We start from the raw sequence: 15,817 nt of genomic DNA on the forward strand, positions 1-15,817 counted from the left end.
TTTTCTGCCTGCTTGTTCAATATAGTGTTTGCACGGTATTTTGTAAATGACATTAGTTTTGCTTGTTGTCTGTATAGGGTCTTTCAAGTTCATTAGCTGCTGCTTTAGTGTGTTGGTGGGTTTGTGGGCTACCATGATGCCAAGGGGTCTGAGTAGTTTGGGAGTCATTTCTGAAATGTCTTTGATGTAGGGGAGAGTGGCTAGGGTTTCTGGATGTGTTTAGTCTGCTTGTTTTGGTTTGTTGCTGAGAAATCTGCCAAGAAATGAGTTCCAAATCTTCTCAAAACTTACTAAAAAAAGTCCTTGCTTCTATACTCTATGCTGGACTCTACTGATAAAGCCCAGAGTGACATATGCATTACTGACCATCCTCTCAATCTATCCTTCAATGATTTATATTCTTTAAACACCCAGATCCCTCTGTACCTGCCCTCATTATCAATAGACAAGCTATAATCAAGATCTAAACGCAAGTGCCCATTCAACAAAAATAAATTTGCTCTCCAAGTTAAGTGAAGCAGGTGAAGTCAATTTACTATTCCTCGCAAACTTGCTTAAGGTGCTAACGGATGCCCTTCTAGTCTGGTTGTAGTCATTATAATGATGGAGCTTGATAAAAAATTCCAGAAACATGACCCAGCACCAGTCATGGAACAGCAATAAATGCCCACACTAGGATTGTGCACATTTAATTACGAAATTGCAGCTGGCAGTGTTCTTAGGACATTATTTCTAGACCTCAGTGGTAAAGGTCACAAGGAATGTGCTGTTAAATTTAGCTTGGTGAATTATAGCAGTGTATTCTGGGAATAGTACATTGAAAGCCAAAGAAGCAAACTGTTTTATCATGTGTGATGTAAAAGGTGTTGCAGTTGCACTCATCTAGAGTGGGACTACACATCCAGCCTAAGACAAGTCAAACAGAGACAAGCATCTTGAGCTGGTGTAACCACGATGGTAAACAATGACAAAAGGTAAATCAGTGAGGAAAGATACTGACGCAAAAGATCATTAAATAGAATCAGTGTAGGTAGACATTAGAAGCAGCAAAGTTTAGAGAACACTGGCACAGTGGTTAGCACTGCTGCCTCACAGCGCCAGGGATCTGGATTCAATTCCCGCCTCAGGTGACTGACTGTGTGGAGTTTGCATGTTCTCCCCATGTCTGCGTGGGTTTCCTCCGGGTGCTCCGGTTTCCTCCCACAGTCCAAAGATGTGCGGGTCAGGTGAATTGGCCATGCTAAATTGCCCGTAGTGTTAGGTAAGGGGTATGGGTGGGTTGCGCTTCGGCGGGTCGGTGTGGGCTTGTTGGGCCGAAGGGCCTGTTTCCACACTGTAAGTAATCTAATCTTAAAAAAAACCTGATGAGATTCAGTTATGTCAACCCCCCACCACCACCCCAAGTGATCATACTGTCGAACACAGCCTTATAGAATGTGCAAAAAAAGGTGATAATCTAAAAATTATTGGGGTACTTTCATTTTCAGATAAACAGTAAAACTGGGAAAGATGGTCCTGAAGCAAAATGTAAAATACTTCTGTGACAGTTGCATGAAGCAATATGTGTGGACTCAAATAGAGGTAAAGCTTTTTTGTATCTTGTCTTGTGTAATGAGGCAAAGTTAACGGGTAATCTCATGGTAAACAATCCATTGGGAATTGGTCATCATGATGCAACTGAATTCATGTTGAGATTGAAAGCAACACATTTTGATCATAAACAAACATCTTAAACAAATCCAGTTACATGGGTTCGAGGGGAGAACTAGTTATGTTTAATTGATTAAACAGATTAATAGATATGATTTGAATTAACAATGGGGAAAACAATTAAAGAAATAATTCAAAATATTCACCAAAAATATATTCCATTGGGACACAAAATCTCAGCTCAAACATCCATCTGTCGCTTACTGTGGAAATTAAGCACAGTATTAGCTTTAAAGAAGAGGCTTATAAAGGTTTCTAAGAATAGCAGCAAGTCTGAGTATTAAGAATGAAACTTGAAGTGCCACCAAAAGTCTAATAAGACACAACAGCAAACTAATAAGGAATACAAATTCAGTCTTCAAGAGCTTTTTACAAGTATATGAAAAGGAAAGAGGTAACTAAAGCAAATGTTGGTCCCTTAGAAACAAAAGCAGGAGAGAGTATTGCGAGGTATTAGGAAATGGCAGACGCTGAACAAATACTTTGAGTTTACCTTCACAAACACAACTCAGGTTCCAGAAATGGAGGTTAACATAGTTACTAAAATATAAGGAAATCAAGAAAATTATCAACACAGAAAATATTACTATAAAAATTTAGGTGAGTAAAATCTGATAAACTGTCAGGACCATGAGCCTACACTTGAATAAAGAAAGTGGGAGAGAACCCTCTGGCTAGGATTTTCTAGATTTCCTTAGATTCTGGAATGGTCCCAAATGAATTGAAAGTTAGCAAAGACTACATCATTAATCATGAAAATAAGCTGATAGAAAATAGGCCAGTTAGCCAGTCAGTCACTGGAAAATGCTGAAATATATAACTAAGGAAGTCTTAATAATGCAAATAGAAAATCACAGCATGATCAAAATCAACAGGGGATTATGCAAGAGAAATAGTAATTGATAAGGTGCATAGTACATATCATATACCTGGGATTTTCAAAAGGCATTAGAAATGGTCAATTGGCAAGATAAGGGCTCATAGAATCGAAGGTAATATACTAACATGAAGGTGGATTGGTTAATGAACGACAAGTAAAGAGTACGTATGAAAGGGACATTGGCAAGTTGATAGACCATGGTTATTGAACTGTTTTGCAAGAGCAGTGCTGGGGCTTCAGCTATTTCAAACCTTATTCATGATTTAGACAGAGAGAAGGCAATGTACCTAAGTTGGAGACAAAAGTGTTCGTGGAAGTGTTAGTTGAGAGGAGGACAGAGGCAACAAAGAGATGTGGACAGTTTTAGGTGAGTGGGTAACAAGTTGGCAGATGTATATCGCATGAGGAAATCGGAGGTTCTTTGGCTGTCAAAATAAAAGCAGATTTTTTTTTTACAAAAGCACTACACTTGTAAGTGCTAATGTTCAAGGAGACAAGTGTGCTTGCACAAGAAACCCAAAGGTAGCTTGCAACAGGACTGAATTTTTTTTTCATACAGACTTCAGTCAGAGAAAAAAAAGTTATATTATGTTTAATTATGGTCAGTCATAAAACAATTATTTCTCTGGGACAAAAGCCATATAGTATCATGGTAACGGATAGATTTACCGTTTAAGTACAATTCTTTTTCAGAAAGATGGTTGAGAATGAAAATACAATAACTGTCTCAAATCAGTGTGCATTATAGAGCACAGAGAGAAAGTCTGAAGGGTTACACCTGAAGAATGTCTTTGGAACTTCAGACAGCAACACTTCAAAGAGAGAGATGCCAAAAAACTGAACTGTGATCTCCTGTGGATTGTGTACCAGACTACAGGTTGAAAAAGAGACAGTTCCAAGTGAAAAACATGTTTGTATTTTACCCTTCCAAAAATACACAAGAGATACTGTTTAAAAACTAAATGAAACCCCAACCTGTCATGCTGAAGTGTTGGTATGCTAGTGTGCCAACTTGTCACTTGAGATGTACAGTGCAGATGTGTACTGTGAACACACACAGCTGGGAACTTACACCAAATGTCTCTACAGATGCAGTTGAAAGAAAAATTATCTCTGATTGCTAAACACAAGTCATCAGCAAAGCCACTGTTTAAGGAAAATGGACAATCTCCAGATAATTGCAAAACCAAGACATTTCAAATAACTGCCAAAGTCAGCGCTACTGGAATCATCCACCTGAATGGCCACAATGTTTCACAATCTATTCATAACAGATAAGTCAAAGACTGATTTTTTTTTAACCTTTACTTTCTGGGCTCACCTTTCATATGTAACCTGTGTGTGTGCCTAATCTTTTCTCACATTGTAGTAGCAAAATTTATATTTTTTCTTTCACTGAAGAAAGCCTGGTTTACATGGAGTCCTTTTAAAATATAAATATATTTAGGGTGGGAAATCATATCCACTAGGAAGGGCTTATTTTTAAATTAATCTTGCTGTGATCAATGAAAAGAATGGTGAGTAAAGAAGTAGAACCAGTTCGTCCCTCCTCATCAAGCAGTATAAAACAACTGGGGGCTCTTGCCCGAGGAACAATATTATTTCCTCTCTGAAGGTTCATAGCCTTTATAGAGTCATATCTTAGAGGTTTGCAGATGCTCCACTGTTGATTATATTTAAAGTTGGGATATGAGCAGATTTTATGCCTTTTAGGCATTTAAGGAATATAAAAGAGCAGGCAGTAAAGTTTAAGTCCAAGATGAGAACAGTAATATTGAATGACTGAGTAAACTTGACGGTATAGTCTACTCCTGTTCCAATCTAATACCTGGTGAGCCATTCTTTTTGAAAGTATCCAGTCTATTTTCTGCTTTGTAGTCACACTGTTGACACAGCTGGTTGAGTTAAGCTTCTGAACATTAGTGATTTCCAAAATGCTGATGGGGAGGACTTGTTTATTGAAGTTTGTACCTTACTGTAACTGCCAGACTCTTGTGATGGAACTGTTAAATGGTTCAAATAATGATATTATATTGTCTTGTAAGTTAACACAGGCTGCTTTATTATTGAGGGGTTCTGAGTGGAGCTGAACACTGTCAAAGTATCAGCAAATGGCTCCACTCCAGAGCACTAATAAAGCAGCTGAAAGAGAATAAACCTCTGGGAAACCTCTGCCATGTTATTCTGGGCCTCCAACAAATAGTGTCATAACTACAATCACTTTTATTTGTGTCACATAAGATGCTGGCAATGAAAAGTATTTTCTAACACCCAATGAACCAAGTTTCAATAAGGCGCCATGGTATTTTAATGAGTTGAATGTTACCTTGATATTAAGTCCAGCTCTCCTCATCAGGCATTGAGGGCTTGCATCCTTGACTAGATCAAGTCTGTGCTAAGATCAGGAGTCAACTGACACTGGCATAACTAAAACTGAGTACCAATAAGCAGATATTGGAGTGTAGATGGTGCTTGACGTCATTATAACAACTCCAACACTCTACTGATTAAAATTAGAGCTGGTGGCATGATAATTTAGCTGGTTTACATTAATCCTGTCTTTTGAGGATGGGACACAAATATTCTCCACACTTAGATAAATACCAATATGATAACTCTGATAACTGCAAGTTTGTCTGGAGAGCGACAAGCTAATACATGGTCTTTAATACTTCAACTGGGACACTAACAGAGCGAACAGTGGCTGTGGTCAGTACAGTCACTTCTTAAACATTGAATTAAATTAATGCAATTTATTGGACATTTACTGCTATGACAGATGGCACTTTGAGAAAAGCTCAAACAAGATCATTCATTGATTTGTGTCATGAGCAAACAAATGTATTTCAACATAAACATCTTCTGTTTTCCATGTAGATCCACATAATTTCAACATTATTTTTGCTACAAAATTAATATTTTCACATTTTTAAAGAAAGTAGCAACTACCATGTTGAATTTTTGTTTGGTTCTGTAGTTGAAGTCCAGATAGAAATTTAAATATCTGTACTCCTAGAAAAAATGAAAACGGCACACTGGTCCAAGAGTCAGTTCACATAATTGTTTGTATAAACAAATACCATCATCTCCCTTCTAATAGCATTAATCACAATCATCTTCTACACCAACACAAAAGGATTATGCCAAGACTGTTCCAACGCTAATATCATTGACTGCAGGTGCTTATCTAATGAGCTTTTCAATTCAGAAGAAAACAGGAAAGAATATAAAATAAATTTGGCTAAATATCTATTTTAATGTACAAAATTAAAAGTTTTATGTCTGAGAATAAACTGATTTTGAAGGACATTTTACATCACAGTTTTCTGAATCAAATGGAGGTCAATAATTTCAGATCTGTTCGACCCCCATTTTGATTCTGTTTTACTGCTATGTGCTGGTCTGAACCATACTGTTCACATTTTTTGTAGCCAGTCAAGACGACTTCATTATTCTGCCCTTCGTTCTCACTCCAGTTAAATCTTTGCTCCTTTACTACAATCATTACCATTCCCTTTGCTTTAGGTTATGTTTGATATTTAACCTCTCCTGTTCTCCATTTTATCTCCACACATTTCCTTCATTCTTCCTTGCCTGTACACACATCCAACAACAGAAAATCTATGATATTTTTCCTTCCTTCAGTTCTAAAAAGAGCCTTAAACTTTTAGAAATATTCACTTTCTTCCTCAGATGCTGCCAGACCCACAAAATATTGAGCATGTGTAATTTTATTTTAATAGTATAATTTATCTTTTTTAATGATATTCTGAAGCACACCACAGTTATTCTATAAATGAGAACATAATTCACACTATAATTGAGTAGTCAAGTAAAGCAGAAAGTAATTACACATGAAAAGCAGAATATTAAATTGTTATATCAAATGCCCCTTTAAGTTTATAATTTAAAGGTTGATATTTGGCAATACCCAACAACTAAATTCATGCATTAAATAATGAAAGTATTATTCAAAAGGAACCTAGCTGGAAAGCAAGACATCCAGCTAAAATCTATGATGAGCTACTAAACAGAGAATTGCTTACCACGTGTGTTCGTAGCCATGTCTGCCACTTTCTGAAATGCATCCAAAAAGGCAGCAGCAGCCATCACTGTTGTCCTGAAACAGAAATAAAAACTATGAACACTAATTTATTAATTCTATTCTGTTTACTTTTAAATGAAAGTTCTACATCATATTAGGCACTACAGGTTGGATTTTTCTCTTTACTGCTGGGACACAGAGCATGATAAAATCCATCAAAAGAAATAGTGGAAGCACCATAATGACATAGCATCTACCTCATCAAATTCTTCAAATCAGTGCTGAAGAGTAATCCATCTAATCTTGCTTTAAAAAGAGTTGCCAGTATGAGAAATGCTGGAAGCTCATTGCTGTTACACGTAATATCCACTCCTTGGTTTGCAGTTCAATGTCCAAGTATTTCTGTTCATGTTAGCAATGTCTTCAATGGGAAAGCAACCTGGAAGATCTACCTTTTAAGAATTTCTGCACTATTTCCCAGGGAATCCATACCACTCAGTCATACGTAATTGATCATCCTAAACTGAAAGTTCAAATTAAAACTTGTCAGCAAAACATAAAAATTGGTTCAAATAGCTGCCTAATAAATTGTAAATAATAATGATGTGTATTGTTCCAAGTATAAATCCCACAGGGGAAAAAAAGTGATGTGTTTGCTCAAAAATAAAGATTAAGAACGGAGGTGAATAAATTATCTATCACACACCTCTGAAATTGGTGGGACTTTTAAGCTATGTAAGATTTTGCTTATAGAAGACTCATCAGATTGCTCCAACGAGAGTGAAATGTACTCAAACTTACTCTAGCTGCACTTCTAACTAGAAAAGATCAAGAGATATATACTACTAACTAAGCTCTACTTCTTGACAATGCTTACCAAGAATTCTGTTAAGAACATTATACAAGTTTAATTGATAATTTTTTTTAGTGGCTTCAGGGTTCTTGAGAGCTTGGTTCTGGAGGCCTTTGCACTTACTGGCATTTATATTTATTTGAGATCTTACAACGTTGAAGTGAAAAAATGGGGGTGAGTAGTTTACTACATTAAAAATCTAGAGAAAAAAATGTTGTTGCCTAGTGACAGGGATCCAGTGACATACAGTGACAGAGCTCTCCAGAAAGTCAGTGTGCGTGTGGGTATGCTAGAGTGTGGAGACTGTTCAACTCTTTAACAATAAATCTGGCAAAAACAATTGCTAGAAATTGAGTTTAGGGAATTTGTATTATCTTTAACATTAATGAAATACTGAGTTTAGTTTACAGTTTGTTTTAGGTATCTCAGGATACCTGGGTGTTTGTAAAAATATTGCTGAGCAAAAGGGAACTGTAAATTTGAATCTTTTTCTAGTATTTCTAATGAAGTTTTTCCAATTTGTTTGACTAGTGCAATAAAGTTCAGCTTGTTCCTTTATTGATATACTGGCTTCCACAGTTAAGATCTAACAAGTCAAGTTTCATTATGGGATCTGACTTGTCCAGTATTAATGTCACCTAGGATTGTAACAATTACATGAATTCTATATTTTCCCAGATAATAGTGGAATTGTTAAATAGACTGCCTATTCATAAGATGAAAGGAAAATCATTTAATTGCTTCAAAGAGTCAAGACGCATTTCTGATTGAGGCAGGAATCACTTCTTATAAGCAACATGAAAGTGCACAACAATTAATCAGAAATAGTCATCCTCAGGATTTATTTCAATCATTTAAAGAATCAGATAGAAACTTTCCCAATTTCTTTTCTTAGGTGGTCTGAATTTCTCAGCCATTTTCCCAATCCTCCCAGGAGATTGCATCACTTTTGAATAAAGTGGATAATGTAACCATTATTTGGGGCAGGCAAATTGGCTAATAGATCTTAACCTGTCAATTTTTTTTAAGAATCCCTACAGTGTGAAAACAGGTTCTTCGGCCCAACAAATCCACACCCTCCGAAGAGTAACCCACCCAGACTCGTTCCCCAACTACTCAACATTTACCCCAGATTAACGCACCCAACCTACATATCCCTGAACACAATGGGCAATTCAGCCAATTCACCTAACCTGCACATCTTTGGATTGTGGGAGGAAACCAGACCATCCGGAGGAAACCCACATAGACACGGGAAGAATGCGCAAACTTCAAACAGACAGTCGCTAGAAGCTGGAATCAAACCCAGGTCCCTGGTGCTGTGAGGCAGCATTGCTAACCACCAATTCAACAAGTCAATATTTATTTTTCACAGGAGACTTTCAAGGTGGTAGATTAAGTTTCAAGATGGCTATTTCCTGAAATAAATGCATTTCAGATACAAATAACTATTCAAACTTTGATTTTTCACTAACCTATCTGAATGTCAAAAATCAGTTATGTGCCGAATACTAACAGAAATGAGTGTAAACAAATAGATTCCTAAGTGTTAACTATACACAAAAACAGAATTAAACTGTTCTGAGATTCATTTACACAAGAGTAAAATCCAAACATTAGGTGATTCTTTTTGCAGTTTCCATGTGTTCTTCCAAATTCTCGCCAGTGTTCTCTAATTGAATCCTTGCCAAAAGGAGGATGAAGAGTTCCCGATTCAGTTATTTCCATTCAACTGAAATAGTTAACCAAAACTAAAGAATAAGACCTGTAAACTCTTTAGAATACCTAAAGTACTGCTTAATAAGGGGAAAAATTTGGGCTCTTGATACATGCTCTCAATTAAGCATTTCAAGCCTTTGCAATTCAAAAACTTGTGCAAGTATTTAACAGTTGTGAATTTAAGATGAAGGCACATCCATATGACCATGTTAATTGCTTCGCAAACCAAGACACTACTGCTGACCAAGCGGTGCAGACATCTCCTCCCTAAATAGTGTAGAATGCTGGAAATAGCAGTAATTGTGTCACAAATTGGCATACTTGGTAGAAACAGCTTACACACTCATGTTTGGATTGAAATCTATTTGTAAAAGTGATTAAAACTTCCTTCAGAACCAATTCAAGACACTAGCAGACACTGGAGCAAGGAACTGAAAATTTGCTTCTCGATGGGCAATGATTTTATTCATTTTAAGTACAACTCGTCATGTGTTGAACCTGAGTGTCCATGCTTTGGGTCCATTCTCACTTCGTGAATCCATCTGTTCATGAAAGAGGCAAGATAAAAGACATACTTTTAGGATATTCCGGTTATGGAAAGAGTTCAAAGAAGGTCTACCAGACTAATTCCTGGGAAGGCAGGACAGATGGAAACTGGATTGATTAGAGTCCTTGAGGCAGGGCAATGTTCACTAGAGAGTTTAGAAGAATGAGGGAAGATCTCAGAAATATTTTAATAGGATTAGACAGAATAGATGTGGGAAGGATGATCTTGATGACCAGGGAATTATGGATTACACGACTTATATATATTTTTCCAGATAATAGTAAATTTGTTAAATAGGTTGTATTAATTGCGTCAAGCAAGACGCATTTCTCATTGTGGGGGAAGGGGGTTCACAGTCTAAGAAGAAAGGGTAAGTATTTTCTGACAGTAATGAGGAGGAATTTCTTCACCAGATAGTACAGATTCTGTGAAATTCTCTGTCATAGGAAACTGTTCAGACCAAAACATTGAAAACATTCAAAGAGGAGTAAGATATAGTTATTTGGACAAAAGGGAAAAGACAGGAACAGAATATTGAGCTGGATGATCAGCCATGATCACATTGAATGGTGCAGCAGGTTCAAAGGACTAAATGATCTACTCCTGTTCCTATACTCCAAGAACCATCTAAGAAGAGATGGGTATATAGTATACAGGTAGGAATTTGAGCCCATGTCCTTCACCCTTTTTTCCAAGTGTAATGTTAAGGTTTGAACTTTCCCTTCCTGACAGTGGAAATCTTTAAGCATGATATGTACAATGTTTTATTGGCCTAGAAAGACTTAGAAAAAACAAAATTAATAGAATTGAGCAAAGTGCAGTTTGGGTCAAGCATTCTCATATTCTCAAGCAAGTTGCTTCAAAATTGTGGACAGTGAGAATCCCTAAGAGGAGGAATACAGTCCCACCTCCTTTTTCCACATATTTCCAACCAAACAAGGTCTATCCATCCAGCTCAATTTCCCACATGAAATTCTGCAGTTTAATAAGAATTGTGATTCAGAAGAGGAAGGCAGCCTCTTCTGCCATCCTCCTCTTCAAACTAAGAATAATTTTTCCCTGACTAGAAATACATTCCCTTCATCCCCTACACACAATAACCAACCTTAACTTTTTGAAAGGGAGGAGCATTAACTGTTGCAAGGATTAGTTTATCCATTTTGCCTGGCAGACCTTTAATCCCAAATGGTGCAATGTAAAACATTTGAAGTGATCTACTGGGCACCTGAAGTATAGGTAAAATAAGTAAGCTTGAACACTACTTTCTACTTTTACAGGAAAATCTTGCAATTTTAGCCATGGTACCTGCAAAATATCCAGAAAGCATCCAGAATATGTTTAAAGCCACAAAGCTCACTGCTTTAGACAGTCCTTTATTGAAAGTGTATGTCAATTACATCTGTATAATGGTGCTTATAAAGGAGTGGTAAAAAAGACTGCACAAAAACAAAATCAAGAATTATTATATTTCAGGGATGCAACAGTGTTCTAAAAATCCTGATGCAATCTCAACACACTAAATATTTTATCATTGGTGTGACAGCAATTTTATATTCACATGGAGTTGAATAAATGAGGAAACAGTTAACTTTTCCTAGTCTCTGTTATCAAGTGTCAGCATCAAACACTCCATGCTGCACTGTTCCAAGCTATGTATTAACAGAACCTACAAGGAGTTAAATGTTTTATTCAGCAGTTTGAACTTTTCCAACTTCGATACATTGCACATTTACTATTGCAGTTGTATACCGGAACAGGCAATTTAATATGCTTTTCAGTGGGTTCAGGTCCACTACAAATTTAATTAACAATATCCAAACTTATTTTATTTAGAGAACGGACAACCTGTTCAGCAAGACTTTGACTGATGCAATTCAGATTTGATGGAAAACATTGGTAATGCAGGTGAATGGACAGATATTAAACCATGACTGTCTTCAATCAAGCACGCACTTTTGAAAGAATAGATATTAAACAATAATGAGGAAACAAAAGGAACTGAATTAATTTCAGTTCTGCAGCATTCAACAATGCCTATTTTTTAAAAAGAACTTGCAAATATTGGCAGAAATTAACCTTAATTTTGTGTTATTCAAATTTAGGTAAAGGTAAAGTTGCCATAATCCTACCAGACCATTAGGCTATTGTCTCATTAGCGAGTGAGAGTGTGTGAGACAACTGGTCATGGTTAAACCTGAGGGTCACCACTCCTCAGGTGATGGGAGAAGTTGAGAAAGACAGGACTTCATGGTAACCTCAGTAAGTACAGGAAGTGAACCAATGCTGTTAGCATCACTCTACACCACAAACCAACCAACTGAACTAGCCAACCACTCCTTTATTCAAATTTAAAGTAAGAGTTAAAGTAAATTACAAAGTCCCTATATTTCAATTACATAAAAATAATTTAAACAATGAATAATTATGGTAGTTTTTCCTTTATTAAATTGAGACAATATATTCAGAAGGGCATTTTATGCCACGGTGCTTGTTACATTCTAATCAATTTTATGTAGCTCACCACAATTTCAAGGAAATAAAAAAATCAGTCTTCATGACTGCGATTTGCTTCTTCAGCTTTTTAGAGCATCATCCATACTGCAGGTTTGAGCCACACAACTCTCAGAACCTAGCAAAATTCAAGGCTAGTAACTTGACAGCCTGTATTTTGACAACATGAAGGTCTTAAAGGATCTACTGGTAGCATCAGAATTCTAAAGTTTTTTTTTAAAAAATTTTATTGGGCAAATTTCCCTTTATCCTCTCAAGTGTCTTTTAATTCAAATCAGAACTTACACCATCAAATTACCAGTTTCTAACTATTAGTCCATAAGTTTTTTTTTAAATGTTGGCTTACCTGAGTTGGGACTGCAGTTTACCTGCTTTGTTAATAAAATCTTCCCAGATCGGGTAGCTTCCCTGTGGAAAGAAAGAAAATAATGTAAAACACAGCATTTTATGATACCTGCTAATTTTTGTATCATATATAAAATAATGAACTTAAAGTTATGCTATGCATTTGTTTCAAAACTCTATGGATGTGGAGTCAGCCATTTAGGACTGAGATGTGGAACTGCTTCTTCAATCAAAGGGTAGTGCACCTGTGGAATTCTCGATCATAGAAGACTGTGGAGACATTCACTGAATGAATTAGAGAGACATATCTTTTTAGATTTTAAAAGCATCAAGGGGTATGGAGAGAAAGCAGGAATATGACATTGAGTAACAGAGGTCTGTGCCAATTGAAAACAACTACCTATTCTAGTCCACTTTCCAGCATTTGGCATGTCACTTTCTGTGGCTTGGCATCACAAACGTACATCTAAATACTTCTTAAATATTATGAGGATTTCTATCTCCATATTCTGACGGGCAGTGAGTTTCAGCTTCTCACCAAACTCCAAGTAAAAAAAAAAATTCCTCACCTCCTTTAAACCTCCTGGCTGCTTACATTAATTCAATGACCCAAGTCATGATCCATCATTTTCTCTACGAAGGGGAAAGTTCCTTCCTGTCCACTCTGCCTGTGCCCCTCAGTTTTATACATCTCAATCATTTCCCTCCTCAATCTCTTCCACTGCAAGGAAGACAACACTAGCTTATCCAAGGTCTCTTCATTACTAAAACTGTTCACAGTGTCATACAGTGTGGAAATCCACACCAATGTTCCCAAACCAAACTAGCTCCACTTGCCTGTGTTTGGCCCAAATCCCTCCAAACCTTTCCTATTCATGTGCCTACCCAAATGTCTCTTAAATGCTTTAACTGTAACTGCATCCACCAATTCTTCTGGCTTCATTCCACATGTGAACCACTCTTTATAAAGGTTTTCTCCTCTCACTTCAAAAAATATGCCCCTTAGTTTTGAAATTCTCCCACCCTAGGGAAAAGACCCTTGCTATTCACGTTATTTATGCCCCTCGATTTTATGAACCTCAATAAGGTCACCCTCAACCTCCTTTGCTTCAGTGAAAACAGTCCCTGCGTATTTTTAAAAATTCTAACACTCCAATCCCAGCAACAACCTGATAATTTTTTTCTGCAGCATTTCTAATTTGATAATATTCTTCCTATAATGTGAATTCCAGAACTGCATACAATATTCTCATTATGGCCTAACCAAATTTTTTACATGGTTCCAGAATTTACCTCCTTGCTCTGAAACACTACACCTTAGCCTAGTATCCCATATGCCAATTAGGGTTGGTTAGCTCAGTTGGCTGGGTTACTGGTTTGTAGTGTATAATTCCACCAAAAGCATGGTTTCAATTCCAGCTGAGATTACCATGAAGAACATTCTTGTTCAACTTCTCACCTCACCGGTGGCTTGGTGATACTCTGGTTAAACTACCACCTGTCATAATATTCTAATGACAGAGCAGCCATCTGGTTTGATAAAACAATGGTGATTTTACCATTTATCTCATACACCAGTCACTTTATCTACCAATTCAAAAACATAAAGGGGCCAGTGGACATGCACACCAAGATCCTCTGTTTCCCAGGTTACTACCGTTCATTATGTATTCCCTTGTTGTGTTTGTGCTACCCAAGTACATCACCTCACGCTTATCCAAACTAAACTCCATTTGCCACAGATCAGCCCATCAGACTAGTCTGTCTATATTCTCCTGTAATTGAAAGCGATCCTCCTCACTATTTAATCAATTTCCATATTGGCTGCAAACTTATTGATCTAAATTATTTATATAAACCACAAACAGCAAATGCTCCAACAGTGATGCTTGTGGAACCCCAGTGAACACGGTCGAGCATTACCCTCTCATTCCTGCCACTCAGCCAATACTGGATCCAATTAGCCAAATCTTCTTGGATCCCATAAGTTCTTAGCTTGACTACTAGTGAATGCAGGATCTTATTAAAAGCCTTGCTGAAGTCTAAATAGTCCAAGCATTGCCCTCATCTACACACCTGGTCATATTTTTGACAAATTCAACCAAGTTGGTCAACCCTTATCAAAACCGCACTGTTTGTTCCTGATTAATCCCTGCCTCTTCAAGTGCTGATTAATTCAGTCCCTCAGAATTGCTTCCAATAGTTCATTCTCCATTGAGGTTAGACTGGCTAGCCTGTAGTTTCCTGGTTTATCTTTTGCTTCTTCCTTCGATAAACGTACCATATTGGCTATCCTCCTGTCCTTTGGCATCTCTCCTGTGACCAAAGAGGAACTGAAAATTATTCCCAGTGCTCTGGCTATTTCTGCCCTTGCGTCATTCAACAGCCTGCGTCATTCAAAACCTCTTCTCTATCTATGCAAATTTCTTTCCAATACATCACTGGCCTTCTCCCTGATTTCTACCCCCAGATCATCTCTTTCACCAGTGAACACTGTCACACAGTATTCATACAGAACCTCACTACGTCCTCCGGCTCCACACACTAATTACATAATGGTTCTTAAAGGGTCCTGCTCTTTCCATAGTTATCGTTTTACTCTTGATTTATTTCTAAACTTACTTCAGATTTTTCTTCATTTTGTTCTTTCATGTCTCTTTTTTGTTCTCCAAATTTTGTTTTTATGTTTCCCCTATAGGGCTTCTGCTGTTTTAAGCCCTTAGTAGCTGCTAGAAGCCCACCTTTCTGTCTTTATCAAATCAATGTACATACCTTGGTATCCAGGGTTCATCAAATTCACTGGTCTCACCTTGGTCTTCATTGGAACACGACTGCATAGGACTTGCCCTAATCTCTTCTTGAATGTGATCCAAAGAATGTGACATAAATTTACAAAAAATATTAAAATTGGTCTTTCCCCATTATAGAACCTGATTTTATGTATATCCTTGTCCTTTTCTATTACGATCTTGAATCTAACAGACTATGGTCGCTGTCTGCAAAATGTTACCCCACTTACCCAGCTCAATATTATAGAATCTTAGACATCATCTTCTCACATTTTAATCTGTGCCCTCAACTCATCTGCTTTGTTAGTCAGAATCTTCACATTAAAATAAATACCTACCAACCTTGCCAAGTTCCCTTGTGCCTCAAATGGCCTATACATTTTATGCTTTCTTGAGATTGCGGATAAGCCATGATCAT

At 37.0% G+C, this 15,817-nt stretch overlaps 1 protein-coding gene across 3 annotated transcripts in view; it reads right to left on the reverse strand.

Annotated features, from left to right (window-relative positions):
* The window catches only part of LOC132813528 (protein MTSS 1-like), a 190,464-nt gene that overhangs the window by 151,697 nt on the left and 22,950 nt on the right, over window positions 1-15,817 (reverse strand). For 2 of the 3 annotated variants that reach the window (XM_060823178.1, XM_060823190.1), the window contains exons 2-3: window positions 12,612-12,673; window positions 6,637-6,710 (exon numbers count right to left, since the gene is read on the reverse strand). In XM_060823178.1, coding sequence (XP_060679161.1) covers window positions 6,637-6,710; window positions 12,612-12,673 — 136 coding nt within the window. Of the gene's footprint in view, window positions 1-6,636; window positions 6,711-11,059; window positions 11,191-12,611; window positions 12,674-15,817 lie in introns of all 3 variants that reach the window. The other variant, XM_060823182.1, reaches the window with a different exon arrangement.

Source organism: Hemiscyllium ocellatum, chromosome 4 (assembly GCF_020745735.1).
Source record: "Hemiscyllium ocellatum isolate sHemOce1 chromosome 4, sHemOce1.pat.X.cur, whole genome shotgun sequence".
NCBI classification, from domain to species: domain Eukaryota; kingdom Metazoa; phylum Chordata; class Chondrichthyes; order Orectolobiformes; family Hemiscylliidae; genus Hemiscyllium; species Hemiscyllium ocellatum.